This window comes from Malus domestica, chromosome 08, assembly GCF_042453785.1.
Source record: "Malus domestica chromosome 08, GDT2T_hap1".
Lineage (NCBI taxonomy): Eukaryota > Viridiplantae > Streptophyta > Magnoliopsida > Rosales > Rosaceae > Malus > Malus domestica.
In genome coordinates this window covers 19,484,833-19,501,803 of record NC_091668.1, presented here as the reverse complement: position 1 = coordinate 19,501,803, position 16,971 = coordinate 19,484,833, and the positions used below count along the sequence as shown (strand labels likewise).

Sequence of the window (16,971 nt, the reverse complement as noted above, 5' to 3'; positions counted from 1 at the left end):
GATCGGGTGTTCCATCTTTTAGGTAAATTTTTAATTCATTTAAGGGCATACAAACATCCAATCCCAAGGCTTCAATCTCTCACCCCTAAAGCCAAACACTCTCTATAGGACTTACTTTACATGCATATATAGTCATTTCAATACAAAACTCTCCAATAAATTTTAATCGATCATGATGTAATTATAACATCAATGTCATCGTGAATAGCTGTGAAAAATATACAACTGTTTCTTGATTGTATTCACTACTAATTAGAATTTATTTTTAAGAAAATCTATATCCCATCAGATGTTTCCAAATTTTATCACAATTGAAGGAAAATAAAATCTACAACAAGATGAAGAAAAACCAAAAAAGGGATCGTAAATAATGAGCAAAGAAAGCATATAATAGTGTTTCAAGACAGGGCCATGCACGCAATCCACAAAGGTTGCAAGATAATACCCCTTTTCTTGAAGTGGGTTTGTTATCCTAGCATAATTAATCTTTTTTTCCTCTATAAGAAGGAGCTTGCATTGCACCTCTTAGTTCCATCCCTAATTAAACAGTTTCATCTCTTGCACAAAGAAAAAATAATTGGGTTAAGTTAAATTGTTAGAGAGAGAGATGGGAGATGATGAGCAGAGCAACTCAGGTGGGAGGTTTGGTGTGATGATGAAGAAGCTGAAACCTTATTTGCTGGTGGTGAGTTTGCAATTTGGGAGTGCAGGGATGTACATAATCAGCATGGCCACTCTCAATCATGGTATGAATCGATATGTTCTCATCGTCTATCGCAATGCTACTGCAGCACTTGTCCTCGCTCCTTTTGCCTTGGTTCTTGAAAGGTTACTAGCTAAAACTACCATAAGATTAATTAATTAATCACATGTAAGTAATAACCTTTAATCAATTAACTAATTAATTCTCGGTATACTAATGTTTTTATTTTATTTTATTTATTTATTTATTTTTGCAGGAAAACGAGGCCGAAAATGACAATTTCTACCTTTTTCAACATTATGGTGCTGGGATTTCTAGAGTAAAGATACTCTCTCAATCTCACTAACACGCATATACTATACTACATCGATGATTAACACAACACATATTAACTCTATGATTGACCATCAAGTGAATTTACCCTTTGTCACATATGTAATCAATATATGGTGCATATAATTTTATTCAAAAATATTTATGACAAAAACAAACACTTGATTGTGCAGGCCAGTCATTGATCAGGGATTTACGTACTTGGGGATGAAATACACATCCGCCTCATTTGCATCTGCCATCATGAATGCCGTTCCGTCTCTCACCTTTGTAATCGCAGTTATTTTTAGGTAAGAATCAATTAATCAAATAGGAAGATTTCTCTCCAACGAAATGGTCTTCGAGCTTATAACTTCATAATTATATAGTCTTAATCCATTCCTAGGTCATTGTATGACAAAATAATTATATGTCGGTTACATCCCCTTCCATCTGTAGCTAGCTAGCATGCAAATCTATTTGCATGCATAAATTAATTAATAACAACTTATATAAACCTGAAACATATGCACACAGGGTCGAAACTGTAAAAATCAAAGAGGTGCGAAGTCAAGCCAAGGTGATAGGAACCCTAGTAACCTTTGCTGGTGCTTTGCTGATGACACTGTACAAAGGCCCTGTCATTGACCTCCTGTGGTCGCACAAAACCAGCAGCCACCATGAAAGTAGCAGTTCCACAACCTCCAACCAACACTGGATAGCCGGGACACTCTTTATCCTCCTAGGCAGTGTTGCCTGGTCCTGTTTCTACGTATTGCAAGTAAGTATAAGTATTAATTGAATTATGTTCCATGCATGCACGTGAGCTCGAATATATTAACAGTGAACTTAACTAACTTATATATTAATCCAGTCTATAACAGTGAAGAAATACCCAGCAAACATCTCACTTTCCTGCTTGATATGCTTGGCGGGAGCTTTGCAAGGCTCAGCTGTAGCATTTACTGTAGAGCGTCGCCCTAGCGCGTGGGCGGTTGGATGGGATTCAAGGCTCCTTGCACCTCTCTACACGGTAATTATTACCACACAACTTATTACGAATTCAACCCGAACAAGAATTTTCATTTTAATTAGATGGTTTTAAGTTTAATCGAATTAGGGAAAATGAAACTAATAAAGAAGCCCTTTTCAATGGTTTAGGGAATAATTAGCTCTGGGATTACATATTACGTGCAAGGCTTGGTTATGAAGACTAGGGGCCCAGTTTTTGTAACGGCTTTTAACCCTCTCTGCATGATCATCGTGTCCATTCTGGGTTCCATTATTCTAGCTGAGAAACTTCACCTTGGCAGGTAAACATAAAGAGCTAATGTCGTATTTCCCCCGCAATTTTTATCTTAATTCTAAATTCTAATTATCTCATGGTATGCGATATTTCTTGGCAATATTTGCGCATTATTCCTATATTTATTTTAATTATAAATTTTCTCCTAATGTGACAAATTCTGATTAAAAAGTATTGATAATGAGGAATAATGGAATGTACAATATGTTCTGATATTGTACATCTTGTGACATAACTTTTGTTTGGAACAAATACTGCCGACTTTTACTAGAAGGTATCTTCGTGATGTAATCAATCAACTTTAAGCATGCATTTGATATGTATCATTCTTTATCTTTTTCTAAATAGTACATAATACATTTTAATTCCCCCTAATTTTTTTTTTCAAATTTAAACTTGACATATAGTATCATTGGAGGCATGGTCATTGCATTTGGCCTTTATTCTGTGGTGTGGGGTAAAAGCAAGGATTATGGCACTAACCCAGCTGTGCAATCCAATACTACTGTGAAGGATGAAGCTCAGGAGTTACCAATTACTAATGCAAATGCTATCAGTGGTGCAAAATTGGTGATTGATAAAAGTAGCATCGACCAGCCATCCCAAATGCAATTAAAGACAGTCCAAATATAATGCTGATCAAGAACTTTTTATGTATCGTTCGAATTTTATCGGATGCTCTTGAAGGAACTAGTACTTTATATGTATAAAGAATCTGATAATGCCTCTGTATTATATTCCCTTTTGATTGTAATTATGTAGTAAGTCTCTTTTCTTTAGCTCTTAGCTATAGCTTTATGTAGTAGTATGGAGTGACACAAAGAACGGTGTCAACAAGCCACAATAAGAATATATACCATGGGTCTATTCGTCCTTCTATATTGCCCAATGTTCTCCAATTGTTTATTCTTCTGCTTTTGGCATTTTTTAAGATCTGGAATGATGCTATTAAATACTCTATTTACTAATAATAGCATTACTTATATGTAATCTGTTTTTATTGTTCGATCTTGTGTATTTACTAAAACCCATCTACGTATGACGTGCTTGGCATTAGTCCAAATCTTTGTATTTAGCAACTCTTTATCAATGACATCTACTATTGTTTGGAAGAAAAATAGCATTACTTCTATAGGTGAACCACTTACAAATGAGTGAAATTTATATATACTTTTTATAAGTAGAGAGCAATGTCATCCATAAATATGAAAATTACCGTTAGTATATGGTACTCTCTTTAAAATAAAATGGGTGATATTACATTTTATCAAATGATATTTTTGTAATGTAATCAAGCTCACCAATAACATCCGACTAAAATAGTATAATATTATTGTAATAATAGTGTCGTTTGATTTATTAATTATAACTTTACCTTTATCATATAACATTGGACTATAAATTATGAGGATTATAGTGTAATCTTACATTTCTCGTAATTTATAGATTAAATGCTAACGGAAATTAAATGTGAAGATTGAAGAAATTTGAGATTCTACCATAAAACCAATTAGCAATATGAGGGTGTTGGGCTTGACATGTGGCCCCCTCACCTTTGGAGAATAATCAAGTAAAGCACGTATACTACACAAGTTGGGTGACGTGGAGCCATGAATGGAGCTACCTTGGGCCAGGCGAGGGTGGATGCCCTCACTGAGTTTATTTTGTTGGAAAAAAAAATGTACATGCTTGAGACATAAGTAAGGTTGATCACTAGTTTATTTGCTTGTCACATTAGCCTTAGCTCTTCTAGTTGCTATTGCCAACATTGAAAGGGCATTTTTGGCCATGGGAGATCAATTGATGAATGATAACATGGTTATTCTTATAGAGAGAGGTTTGATGGTATTGGTACCAATGGCGGATCTAGGATTTGAATCTTGGGTTCAAGTTTTCTTTTATATAGAAACAGATCGCAAAGCGCAAAAAAGATTTTCAATTATTCACTAAGGCATTTTGTTGAACACTGGGTGGACTTCTTGTTGTGAGTCATATCATGATGTGCATATGTCAACATATATTGACATATATGGAAGCAATTAGATGAGTGATATCGATAGAATTCGTTGAGTGTTGCCGACGCAACATGTTGAAATATGCTTAGCAGGTATTTCATCAAACACTTGGTAGGTACAAAGAGAACAGGTACAAAACATTCAGAGGGTCCTCAAAAGATCTTTATATATATATATATATATATATATATATTTCTTGAACTTCAGGTGATCCTGGGATCACCTTTATCCCAGTGTGCATCACCTCTGGTTGGTAATGAAGTTGTCATGCAGCGCTGTCAAAACATGAAACGAGTCGAGCGATATTGTAATATGTTGTATGAAAAATCTTATAAATTATTATATAAGTATTTTGTTTATTAAATTCTTAGCTTTTTACTTTGTGACTTTGTTGTTTGAAGATATCCCCATCTATAAGTATCCCTGGCTTCGTCCTTGCATGGAGTATGTGTGACCGTTGGCCTTCATACGTGTGCAAATACTCAAGTCAAACACGCGAACAACACAAGTGGAGTCATGGAGCGTATGTGGCCATCAGGCTTCACATGTGGCCAATTGTTTATGCACAAGTTAGGGTTTAGGGTGACCTGTGTACAAACAATTAACCTAATCATATAAATAGTCGGTGCCACCAAAATTCAACTTACTTACAAATGTTCATTGCCTTAATTTTTTTATGTTGTCTTTATTATTAATAAAAATTCATTAAGTATTTTTGGTTGAAAAGAAATTCTGTGAGGTCCTTTTCATTAACTTTTTTTGTAACTGGTGCAAATGCATGCAAACACATGTGAATTTGATTCAGGATAATTGTCTCGTCACTTCCTTTATAAATTCGTTTGTACACGCTATTAGTTGCCGCGGTAGGTGACTCTTTTCGCATATCTGATTAGATGACATTTTTGTGCTTCCGTTTACGATACGACACTTATTTTATGGCTGATTAAAACGGACTTGCAAATCCAATATTTCCCAACTTACCTCTTTCCAAGCTTGATGAAGAAACTCGAAACAGTGAGGCAATCATATTCAAACCATGGAGCAATCTAGTTAGTAGAAGTAGAACTGGTAGAGGACTCTTCAGATACAAGAAAATATCAGTATTGCGAACACAAACTTACAAATGGTGCGTGGGGGTTTTCATGGCTATTGCCGAGGTTTTCTAATAAAAAAAGTGATTTTGCTAATTTTGTAATAAATTGACGACCGTGTTTATTAGTTTTTTTTTTCTATTACAATTGATATTACAACTGTGAGCTACCTGAAGAGGAAAGTCCTATCCCAACAGTCCAAATTTACACTTATACATTGGATAAATAGTTCTTACTTTTGTTTCTTCCCCTACGACCATGTGCAATTGTCTGGGTTAATACCTAAAAGTTTTGCTACTGCTGGAGGAAAGTGGAGTGTGTCTACGCGCACTGGCAGGCCATCGTTTTATCCTAGATTCATATTTTGGACGGAATTTGGACCAAAAATAGATATTAACCCAAAATCATTTGTAGTCCAATATTACAGAAGTTGTTGAGACAAGGGGAGGAAGAGAGTTTAAACCTCAAATTTTAGGTTTTAACCCAACATTGCAATTGTTATAACAACTAGCTAGTTCCAAATTATAAAGCTTCATTTCACACATATTAATGACGTTACCCTTAGAAATTTTAAAGTAGGACAGGAAAAAACACAACCACAAAAAAAAAAAGAGTCGGCCAAATACGTACATATGTTGTTTTTTGTTTTTGGTTTTCTTTTTGCAATAATTATTAACCACAACCAATTCTCCATTCAAAAACCAAAGATTTTAGGGTGGGATTCCACCAAATTGATTTAAATTTTGCGTGGAATCCAAACACGAAACCACCATCTTTATATGTTTGGACTTTATCTCCCCAAGTGTTTTACACTCATCCAGGAAAATAATGGCAATAGTACTGTGAGTTTAATATATACACACACACACACACGCACACATATACATATATGAGTTATTTTGTGTTAATTAGCCTATGGTGAGGGAGAATATGGGTATAAATTAGGTCTAGTGTATGAAACTCACCAATTTAATTATTTCTCTCAAAGATTACTTCTACAAAAAATCATCTGAATTCCGAACTATTTAAACGTTGGATTAAATAGTATAATAGTGTTTCTCTTGAAAAACCATATTCCTCTATTTTATTCACTAGGATGTCTTAGTGGTTTTGAATTTGTCTAATTTTTTACAAAGATAATCCATGAATTATGTACTAAAATATATACATTTTGGATCATTGAAAATAAATTTGCAGAATAAAGCCCACAGGATGTCGCTCAAATAAAATTATTAAAAAAAATTCCTCAATGTAAAGGGACTATACATATAAAAGTAGTTAAAATGGAAATACTGTGTGAGTTACATATTATATTATATATCTAAAAAGTGCATATTCCACCTAATCGGTTGATTATTTTTTTTTTCTTTTCCCATTCTGGTACATCATATGGTTGCAAGTTTGCCCACGAACTACATGTTATGGCGATCTATAGTTTTGTGTGTTAATAAAAAAAATGTAGTTCCGAAAAATATGTATGTACATTATTCAGAAATTCTCTCAAAAAAATACGATGAAATATTTGAACACATATGAGATTTTAATATTTATATTTGAAATATTTAATTTATTTTAATTTTTCAATAATGATTAAATACACATATCTTATGTGAGTTTTACATGTAATATTAAAAAAAGTGTGACAAATACATGTACTAACGTGAAAATGTATATGTATAGGGCGTTTGGTTTAAACCAGTAAGTGCTTTTCCATACCTTAATTAGCTACAAAAGCGATGGAAGTATTAAATTAACAATTTTGTGTAGTTTGCACTAAATTAATCCAGGAAAGAATCAATAGTAGCGTGTTTATAAGCCAAAACATGCCTGAATGTGGAGAATAGGTTTTCGATTATTATCCTCAATTTGTCGCCATACAAAATAAAGAATCATTAGTGTCTTTCTGATTGGCAAAGTTATATTATATTATACTCTACAAGAAATTTAGATGAGTACCTTAACCACGTTTTAGGGATTGTTTTAGGAGACATTATATAAAGACGATCAGCAGGTAGTGCGTAACCTTGACAAAATTTACCGTCCATGTCAATCCCACTAACATTACTTGATATGAATGAGATTTATTAATGGGAGAAACTTTATAGTATGATAACTGCCATACTACAACATACATGTTGTTATTCATGCTTGTTATAACACATGTATTCGTAAAATATCAATTTTATTGTTTACTCAAATTATAACACGTAAATTAATAACACATCACGTCAAGGGTGGATGGAAGTAGAGGGACCAAGGTGGTCCCAGGACCATTCAATGTCCGGAAAATATACATGTGAAGGTCCCCCAAGGACACTCTGAGTGTTTGGTATGGGTCATTGCCTACTAAATGTTTGATGTGTAATGCATGTTAGGCATATCTCTAGAGATTGTGTCGACAACACCAACAAATTCTCTGGATCACTTAGCAGATTGTTTCGGCAGAGGCGGTTATCTGTTGACATGTGCGCAACATGGTTTGGCTGTCGACAACAAGCCCGCCAAGAGTTCGACAAAATGCCTTAACGAATAAATTTTTTTTTTCGCACTTTGCACTTTGTTTCTATCTAAAAAACTTGTATTTAACACCGAGACCCCCCCAGATTCAAATCTTTGATCCGCCACTACACCACGTCACACTCAAATTTTCTCCCATTTATTGAATTTGATCATCCCATAGTTAAAAAGTCCCCAAGTATATATGGTGAGTTAACTTGGTCATGGGTTAAGTGCCTTAATATATTAAAGTGGCGTCCACTCTTCATAGCACCCACTTCTACTATACCCAAGCACCACGTAAGTTTAACCTCTTGCATGTATCATGCTGCACTCAACCTAAATATGATTTGGTGGTCAATGAATCAAATCCCCACTTCTAATAAATTAAGTATGGAAAGAAAAGGAAAAGCATTATTTTCATATAGATCCACTTAATTAAACTCCTCTCTCTCTCTCTCTCTCTCTCTCTCTCTCTCTCTAAAGTTTTGTTTGATTCCCACCCAATTGAGGATTGCTTGTATGTGGGTGTGCTTGGTTAATGGATAAGAGTATCGACACATTAGACACGCACAGAGAGAGACAGAGAGAGAGAGAGAGAGACAGAGAGAGATTGTATGTGTGTTTGAGTGGTTTAGACATGTACGTATCATTTTGAAATGTGGCCGGGCTGCTGTCGCTTTATTTTTGCTTTTGAGGCTTATAAGAGGGACATTTCTCAGTTTAGTTTTCGCATCCTCTCACAAGTAAATTAATTAGTGGAGTGTGTAAGAGGTAGTAGAGAGAGCAACGCTACTACTAGTACTAGTACTAGCTAGCTAGTGCATAGAAAATTAATCATGGGAGAGTCTAAGTTGAGTTTATTTCTCATCAAGATAAAGCCTTACTTGGCTATGATCTCCCTTCAGTTTGGATACTCAGGCATGTACATCATTAGCATGGTCTCGTTTAAGCATGGCATGAGTCACTTCGTTCTCTCCGTTTACCGTCATGTTGTTGCCTTCTGTGTCATTGCACCCTTCGCCTTTTTTCTTGAAAGGTCATCTCTCTCTACCATTTATTACCTCATATATTTCAAAAATATATGCATTTATGCATATATAGATAGGCGTTTTGCTACTAAAATTACTTGTTATGAAAATGATACGTACGTTGTTACATGTAATATGCCAATATAAATCCTATGGTATTCATACAAAATTTTACATGCGATTAATGGTTTAAAATTCTAGTTTAACATGTAATATGCCAACTTAGTGGCAAGTACCTGCATGTTAATGCCTGTATACATATTATATTTCCTTTTTTACCCTACTAATTTGACCACATTGTTTTTACCTCTCTTTTACAGGAAAATAAGGCCAAGAATGACTCTCCCGATATTCCTCCGAATAGTTCTGCTTGGTTTTCTTGAGTAATACTCTCTAACTTTTCTCTATTTTTCTTCTTCTGGTAAACAAGTGAAATTTGACAATAGAGATTACAAGAAAAAATGGCAATATATAATATGGTTGAAAGTATAGGTTAAGGAGTGAAACAAATAAATTTTCAAATTATTGCACGTACAATCATCATATACTAATATGATTAACATATTAATATATACAGGCCAGTTCTTGATCAAAACTTATACTTTCTGGGAATGAAGTACACCTCAGCAACATTTGCATCTGCTGTTGTCAATGTCCTTCCGGCCATTACCTTCATAATGGCACTTTGTTTCAGGTAAAGTTAATACTCACTCCTGAACTTATGCATGCATGATTAGTGTTTTTAGTGCGCTTATGCAAATTAAACAAATAAAAAGGTTTGAGGTATGTTTGGGAGACAAAACATTGGAAGGCACTACGGGGATTGGCATATACTGTTCCAATCACATCGTGCCACTTCATGTGACTAGAGACTTTTTTCTTCCTGTTATTTTCGCTGACATCATGGTGGACATGATTCTATCATAATCAGTTCACATATATAATATGAAAGAAGAAATATTCATCCTTGTTTGGATTACTATGGAAAAGTTTTGAAAGACATGACGTAAGTCCTCACACGTGGCACTTGCAGTAAAGAGAAAAAAAAATAAGTATAATTAATAATTAAAAGTAAGTTTGCTAATACGGGCAGCCAAATTGGTTAAAGTAATGTAATTTTTCTTATCAATACATAAGTTTGAATCATTCTTCGTGGTTTATAGCATCTCTAATGTATTGGAGAATGACTCAAATCTTATATGAGTTAAGCTTCATATTTGAGTTTCTGGCCAAAGTGAGACCCAAATTAATTGTGGGTTTCAACATGAGGCATCCAAGGTGGAACCCAACCAACAAGGATAAATTTTATTCAACCAAGAAAAATAAGATTTGAGCTTTGAGTGCAATCCTCTCGAATGCACACAACTTTGAGTTTTGACTCAAATCTTACAAATCAAAATATAAATATATAGATCTAAGGATATAAGTCTTTGCATTGGAGGAGAAAATCAAAATACTAAAAAACACCACCCTTTTATTATGACAGAATATAAAGAATATAGGTCTAACATTTGAGTCTTTTCATTAGATGATCTTAGAATAGATTAAAATATCATTTTGTCAAAATAAAAGCAATAATAAACTTGCAACTAATTAAATAGCTCATGATCGAGTGATACTTCTTCTTGCTCATAAATAGAAAAATGTAAACCAAGAAATTCGGATTCTCTACTTGTGGAATCCAATGCTAGTTTGCTGTATAAAGTAGTGGTAATATGGATATAATTTATGTTTCCTAGAATAAAACTTAAGAGATTAATCCAGTGTTTACTCTGAATGACATAAGATACTGCTCTCTTTCCTTCTGGTGCATTTTTCGTCCTTATCTGTCCACGAATAATTCCTCTCTATTTCCTATCCCACAAATTCATATTAATTTGGAGGAAAATCAGATAAGATTAATAGGTCGGTCTCCCAAGAGAATTAGAGAAAATACATTTGATAACAGAATGTCCAAATGTTATTTGATCGAAAATTATATGATTTGCTCTTTCATAAACATTGCATTATACATTGATACTATCATATACAATCTTTCTAAGTTTACAAGCATCTATATAATCTCATTTGATCGGTTGATATTAATATATATTTGATCGAATTAAAATCCTATTTTTCTTATGGAATTATGATATGTACAAATCCAAAATAATAAAAAAGTTTACCTCACCGTTGTCCTAATTTTAACTATTATCGTTTGATTAACTAGGCTAGAGACTGTGAACGTTAAGAAGCTACATAGCCTAGCGAAGGTGATTGGAACCGTAGTCACAGTGGGAGGAGCAATGATCATGACATTGTACAAAGGCCCCATTGTGGATATCATACGAGGACACTCACACAGCCACAACAGCAGCACCACCGACTCCATCGAACAGCATTGGATTGCTGGCCCCTTGATGCTCATAGGCAGCTGCGGTGGTTGGGCAAGTTTCTTCATTCTTCAAGTGAGTACCTAGCTATTCACAATTAATATTTGTCACCTACCTATTTTTACAGATATAGGTAATATTTTGTTGCCAAATAATGAGAAATCCTCTCTTGCCAAATTGGAATTAGGATTATTGATTAGGTTGACTATTGTTTGAATTTGAAGTTCAAATTAACAATCTAACAATTTAAGTATTTGTCGATCAATATAAGTTTGGCAAGAAAACTCTATTTGGCATGTGAAGTACTTATAAAATTATCAGTATAATGTCACGCATCAACATAAAAATACTAATCTATTTAAACTAAAAAATTTGACATCATTGCAAACACATTCTCTATTGGCTTAAAAGGGCGTTTTTGTAGTGTTGAAGATTTCTTATATATTAATGTATATGATAATTAAGTTAATCCAAGCTTTTATGTGTTGCAATCAGTCATTTACGTTGAAGAAATACCCGGCAGAGCTCTCTCTCACGGCTTGGATATGCTTGATGGGTATGTTGGAAGGTGGAGTAATAACATTTGCAGTGGAACGAAAACTGAGTGTTTGGGTTATAGGTTGGGACTCAAGGCTTCTTGCTTCCGTTTACTCTGTGAGTACACATACAACACTACATTCCCATATTCACAAACGAGCCTTTGTAACATATAATAAAATCATCTCACACGTTATATATTAATCTTGTGAATCATAATTAGGGAGTGGTTTGTTCTGGGATTGCATATTATGTGCAAGGAGTTGTGATTAGGGAACGAGGCCCCGTTTTCGTGACCGCTTTCAGCCCCCTCTGCATGATCATCACCGCTGCTCTAGGGGCTATCGTTTTAGCTGAGCAAGTCCACCTTGGAAGGTATATAACGCTAAAATTTCTCTATAAATTGAATAAAACTATTTCTATCGTCTCAATTGATCATGTGTTGAACCATCTCTCTAATTAAATGAAAGACTGGTGAGGTTTATGACTCACATATCTATTAGAGAGATGATACAACTCATGGACCAATTTCTTTGCTATAAGTATTAAAAATTATATATGATAGCTCATGTGGATAATTGTCACCGTAGATGCATATAAGTTATGTAGTGAATCTCGCACGTACAAATGTACTATTAATAGCTAATAGTCATTCATGAATGCATGCATAACTCTACAAAACAAAGCAATCATCATAGTTGTTTTATTTATTTTGCTGGTTGTCTCCCTTGTTCTCTGTCTCAGTATAATTGGAGCGATTTGCATAGTGTTCGGGCTCTACACTGTGGTCTGGGGAAAAAGCAAGGACCCTCTAGCCTCAAGCGCACCGTTGAAAGATGAGAAAACTCGTAACCTTGAGCTGCCAGTAAGTGCCGATCATCACAATAGCACAAATGAACATACCTGATCACAAGATTTCACTACCAAGATTCCCAAAACCAAAGGAATCGACCTTATCGATATACATATCAGTGTTCCAAGTTATGTTCCTGCCATGCCGTGTTACAGTTACGAAAGGGCCATGAAAGATTATGCACAAATCTTTTTTGGAACCTCCGTAATTAAGTCATGTTGTATTTTGGCTACGTGCATGTGTTAATTTTTTTGACGTATGTTTTGATCATATGCACCTTGAGAGTGAATGAAGTGATCAATGTAATATTTTAGCCAGTTATATATGTATGTTTGTCTTAGCTCTCCATGTTCTTCATGTTTTTCCTTTTCTCTTTTACAAATTTTTTGCTTCTTTGGGTTTCATTAAATCCACAATTTTACTGGTGTGTAGTGTAAACTAAATACTTCTACTGCTTTAAGCTCCCTGTGAATTCATCCAAAGAAATTGAACGCTTGCTTGCGCACTTTTGGTGGAGGGATAAAAAAACTCAAATAGGGGTGCACCGGGCAGGCTTCAATGAACAACCCTTTTTCAACCTTGCCCATATGCTGGCAAAAATTGGTTGGAAGGTCATGTTATTCCCGGAGTCACTCTTAGCTCGAATTTTGAAAGCTAAATATTTTCCTAATACCTCAATTTTAGAGGAATCACAGGACAAATATGTTTACTTATTTTATGTACCATTATGTTTGCTTGTTTGATAGCATATACATAATCCAATAAAAATGCTTCACATAATTAACCATTTAAAAATGTGAAGAATGACGGTTCAACCTCCACCTAATTAATAACATGCAAGCGGATCAAAAAGATGGTATCCAGGTCGACACCATGACAGATGAGCCAAGATGGAAACCAAAAGAAGACGCCAAGCACATTGTTCTTAATCCCCAACAGCCCGGGAAGACGGTTAGAATCGACTCACCATTTTACTTAGAAAAAATGTGATGTCTATGCTTGGTCACCCTCTGACATGTCCGACATCGATCCCGAGATAACTTTCCACAAGCTACACGTCGACCCTGTTGTTAAACCAGTGATCCAGAATAGGTGACACTTTGCTCCCGAATGGGTGATGATGATGGAACGAAGATAAACAAGTTGTCATAGGTCGGGTTCATCGCGAAAGTGATGCACTCAACATGGCTAGCCAACGTCGTTCCTTAAAGACCTTTATCCAGTTCCCCAAATTGGACCAGTGGCTTGACATTCGGGAACTAGCTACTTAGCTGCATACTCAAGCTACAATTAGATTGTCATGCACCAGCCTAACAAGGAAAATACCGTGTTCATGATCGAGAAAGGCACCTACTGTTACAAAGTCATGCCCTTTGATCTCAAGAATGCGGGAGCCACCTACCAATGACGGGTAAACATGATGTTCAAGAAGCAGATTGAAGTAACAATAAAGGTCTATGTCAACGACATCATGATGAAAAATTAAATTGTAGAAGATCATTCTCGGAAAGCCGAAATTGCATCTCCAATGCATTGTATCACGTTCAACAAAGAAAAATTAAATTGAATCAATACCATGTAGAACAATTCAACAAAATAATAAATTAATCATAAAAAGAATGATTAAAACGTAATATTCCCCTGATTGAAGATCAAACTTCTTTAGCACAGCGTCAACAGCGTGCTGATAACGTGTTATAGGCATAATTTACTGAACAATTATGGAGGCCATAGAGAGAGAGGTGCAGCACAAAGAGAAGGAGAGAGATGTGTAATTGTGAGGTGTGTGTTATATCACCCCATTATGCCTTTATTTATAGTAGCAGAGAAGGTTAAATCCTTATTAGGATTACAACTCTAATAGGATATCTAAGCCTAGAGAATATTCCAAGATATCTCTAGATACACTAGGATTTACACAATCACATTCCTAATCTAATAGGACTGCAACATATACAAAAAATATGATAAGTTTATAAAAAATAAACGTAAAACAATTGTGAGAGGTAGATTAAAAAAAAATTTAAAAAAAAAAAAAAACTTGTGATAGAGGTACGTAAGTTATGTGTTTTTGTCTACCTCTGTGGGTGGAAAAGGGTTTTCATTCCACCTCTATGTGTGTAATTAATTTATTTATTTTTATCTACCTGTTTTGGTGGAATGATTTATGTATCTCCAATTCTCCTTGTGTATAATTCATGGTACACCCAATCCCTCCTCGTATGGCCAGAGTTTGTATACACCCATTTGATTCAAAGCTTGTCTTAGTTTCTGTGCTTGTACCTTGGTGTTTGGGGATCTTTAAATATGATGCCATCTTAATTTGTTTAATATTCTCCCTTGTGTCCCAAAAAAATGAAACAAAATTTTGTTTACTTGAATTGGTGGAAGGCGCAAATTAAAGTGGAGCAGCAGTTTGGTGACTATGAGTGCTGGGGATGGAGGGTTTATTCCTTTGCTGGGGCATTTAGGATTTGATTTTCCAGATACATTCAATTTTATGTATACCTACTCTTTAGGAAGACAAATACTTTATACCTATAAAGCAGATTTATTCTACTTAATACATACCAAAAAACTGAAGAAGAAATTAATCGTGAGAGCCTGCAATTATATATGCATAAACAAGAATCATAAGATTTTGCAATTCGTGGAAGAAAGAAGAAGTGATTTTGTAGAGGAGGAACAAAAAGACGGAATAGAGGAAGTAGAAGACCACGTACGTACAAGAGACTGGCTGTACAGGAGTAATTATTTGGAAGAATAGATAGTATTGTTTAAAACTAATCCTACAATTAAGATGATGTGGACAATGAATCACTGGATCTAACCTAATAATTAAGTAAAACTGGACTATATCTAATAATTGCTTACAAAAATTGGACCTATATCAAGTTTCCCCTTCTAACAATTATACACATTATTATTATTATTATTTTTTTTGATGCAAGCTATAATGGGGACGGGAGAGTCGACTTCATAACCTCGGGTGCAGGGGGCAACAGTCTACCCCTCATTTGGTAACAATGTGAAAACATGTTTTTTGTTATAGGTGGTGGTATGCCCTTGATAATTCAGCTTTACATGAACAATGAACTAGTATCGATGCTCTTCGGAGTCTCTGTAATTTCAAAACATTCCTTCAATTCGTTATAGACGAACATTATATTCGACCTTTGGTTGACGTCGAAGGCACACATGCCGTGGCAGTTTCTGTAGCTTTTCGAGCGGAAAAGTTGCTGTGCTGACCCTGTATTCTTGAATCCACTATGCTCTCAATTTCCATTCTCTCAAATTTAGAAGCCACCCATTGACATAAGCGCGAAGGTCAGGTGCTACATCTCTTACTATTGTTGATCTACTAGTTATGAGCTCTAGCAAAAATAATCCTAAAACTGGATATATCGCTCTTACGCTCAGCTTTCCAATGTAGTAATATATGCACAAAATAAGAAATAAAACAATCCATACTTAACTCATTCTAGACGTGTAGGCACATTGAGGACTTGTTTGGCGCCTAAGATTGGATCGAATTGCGCATTGGATTCAAGGTATTTTGAAGAAATTTTGTCCAACCACAAGATTAGAAGTTTGATTACTCGTTAAGATGCTTATCCCTTACAATGCCCACAAAATGGTAGGATCAAAAGGGATACGTACCTTTATTTCATGTCTAATCTCTTCTAATCACCTCAAAACCCTTGAATTTTATGAATTAACAATCCGATCCAATGCCCACAACATACTTTAAGGCCTCGTTTAGCAGCTCGGACTACACTGACTATTTCTGTCAGATAGGATAAATAGTCACCGGATAGTACTGACTAAATTAGTCAAGCGTTTGGTGCAGTATCAGACTAATGACCGTATTATGTATACTGTATTTGGTATTATACCAAATAGGAAGAATCAAACTTAAAATAAAACTAAACTTAAAATAAAATTAAAAAAAAAAACTAAAATCATCACTTTTGTTCTCAGATCTCTCCGCCGCAAAGCCCCCCCCCCCCCCCCCCAAAAAACTCCCTCCCTCTCTATCCCTTCTTCTTCTTCCCCGTCTGCTCCCCTGAACTAAACCCCATCACAAAGGCAGCAACAAGAAACCCAGCAAAACCCACCTTTCAAATTCTCATCGTTTTTTTTCCCAATCCTTCTTTTTTTTTTTAGCTACAAATTAGCCCAGCAAAAGTAGAATGGTTATGAAGGATATGACCCAAAAGAGGCAGATGGGTTCTTTAGCAATTGAAAATTTATA

General features: G+C 35.0%; 2 protein-coding genes across 2 annotated transcripts; both read left to right on the top strand.

Annotated features, from left to right (window-relative positions):
• The first annotated feature begins 307 nt into the window (after positions 1-307).
• Positions 308-3,200, top strand: LOC139198428 (WAT1-related protein At4g08290-like). The gene is made up of 7 exons (XM_070827156.1): positions 308-828; positions 960-1,022; positions 1,210-1,326; positions 1,553-1,796; positions 1,890-2,048; positions 2,177-2,328; positions 2,729-3,200. Exons 1-7 carry the CDS (start codon positions 608-610, stop codon positions 2,952-2,954), a joined length of 1,182 nt encoding a protein of 393 aa, XP_070683257.1. The 5' UTR covers positions 308-607; the 3' UTR covers positions 2,955-3,200.
• A 5,452-nt stretch (positions 3,201-8,652) lies between these two features.
• Positions 8,653-13,056, top strand: LOC139198427 (WAT1-related protein At1g21890-like). Its single transcript, XM_070827155.1, has 7 exons — positions 8,653-8,962; positions 9,275-9,337; positions 9,532-9,648; positions 11,164-11,401; positions 11,822-11,980; positions 12,087-12,238; positions 12,608-13,056. The coding sequence occupies exons 1-7, from the start codon at positions 8,763-8,765 to the stop codon at positions 12,768-12,770; spliced, it is 1,092 nt and encodes a 363-aa protein (XP_070683256.1). The 5' UTR covers positions 8,653-8,762; the 3' UTR covers positions 12,771-13,056.
• The last annotated feature ends 3,915 nt before the right edge of the window (positions 13,057-16,971 follow it).

Excerpts from the sequence above, each read along its gene's own strand:
- LOC139198428 (XM_070827156.1), top strand. The coding sequence starts at position 608 with ATGGGAGATGATGAGCAGAGCAACTCAGGTGGGAGGTTTGGTGTGATG. Across the intron at positions 1,797-1,889 it reads CCTGTTTCTACGTATTGCAA|TCTATAACAGTGAAGAAATA; the intron begins GTAAGTATAAGT and ends ATATTAATCCAG. Across the intron at positions 2,329-2,728 it reads GAGAAACTTCACCTTGGCAG|TATCATTGGAGGCATGGTCA; the intron begins GTAAACATAAAG and ends CTTGACATATAG.
- LOC139198427 (XM_070827155.1), top strand. The coding sequence starts at position 8,763 with ATGGGAGAGTCTAAGTTGAGTTTATTTCTCATCAAGATAAAGCCTTAC. Across the intron at positions 9,649-11,163 it reads ATAATGGCACTTTGTTTCAG|GCTAGAGACTGTGAACGTTA; the intron begins GTAAAGTTAATA and ends TTGATTAACTAG. Across the intron at positions 12,239-12,607 it reads GAGCAAGTCCACCTTGGAAG|TATAATTGGAGCGATTTGCA; the intron begins GTATATAACGCT and ends TCTCTGTCTCAG.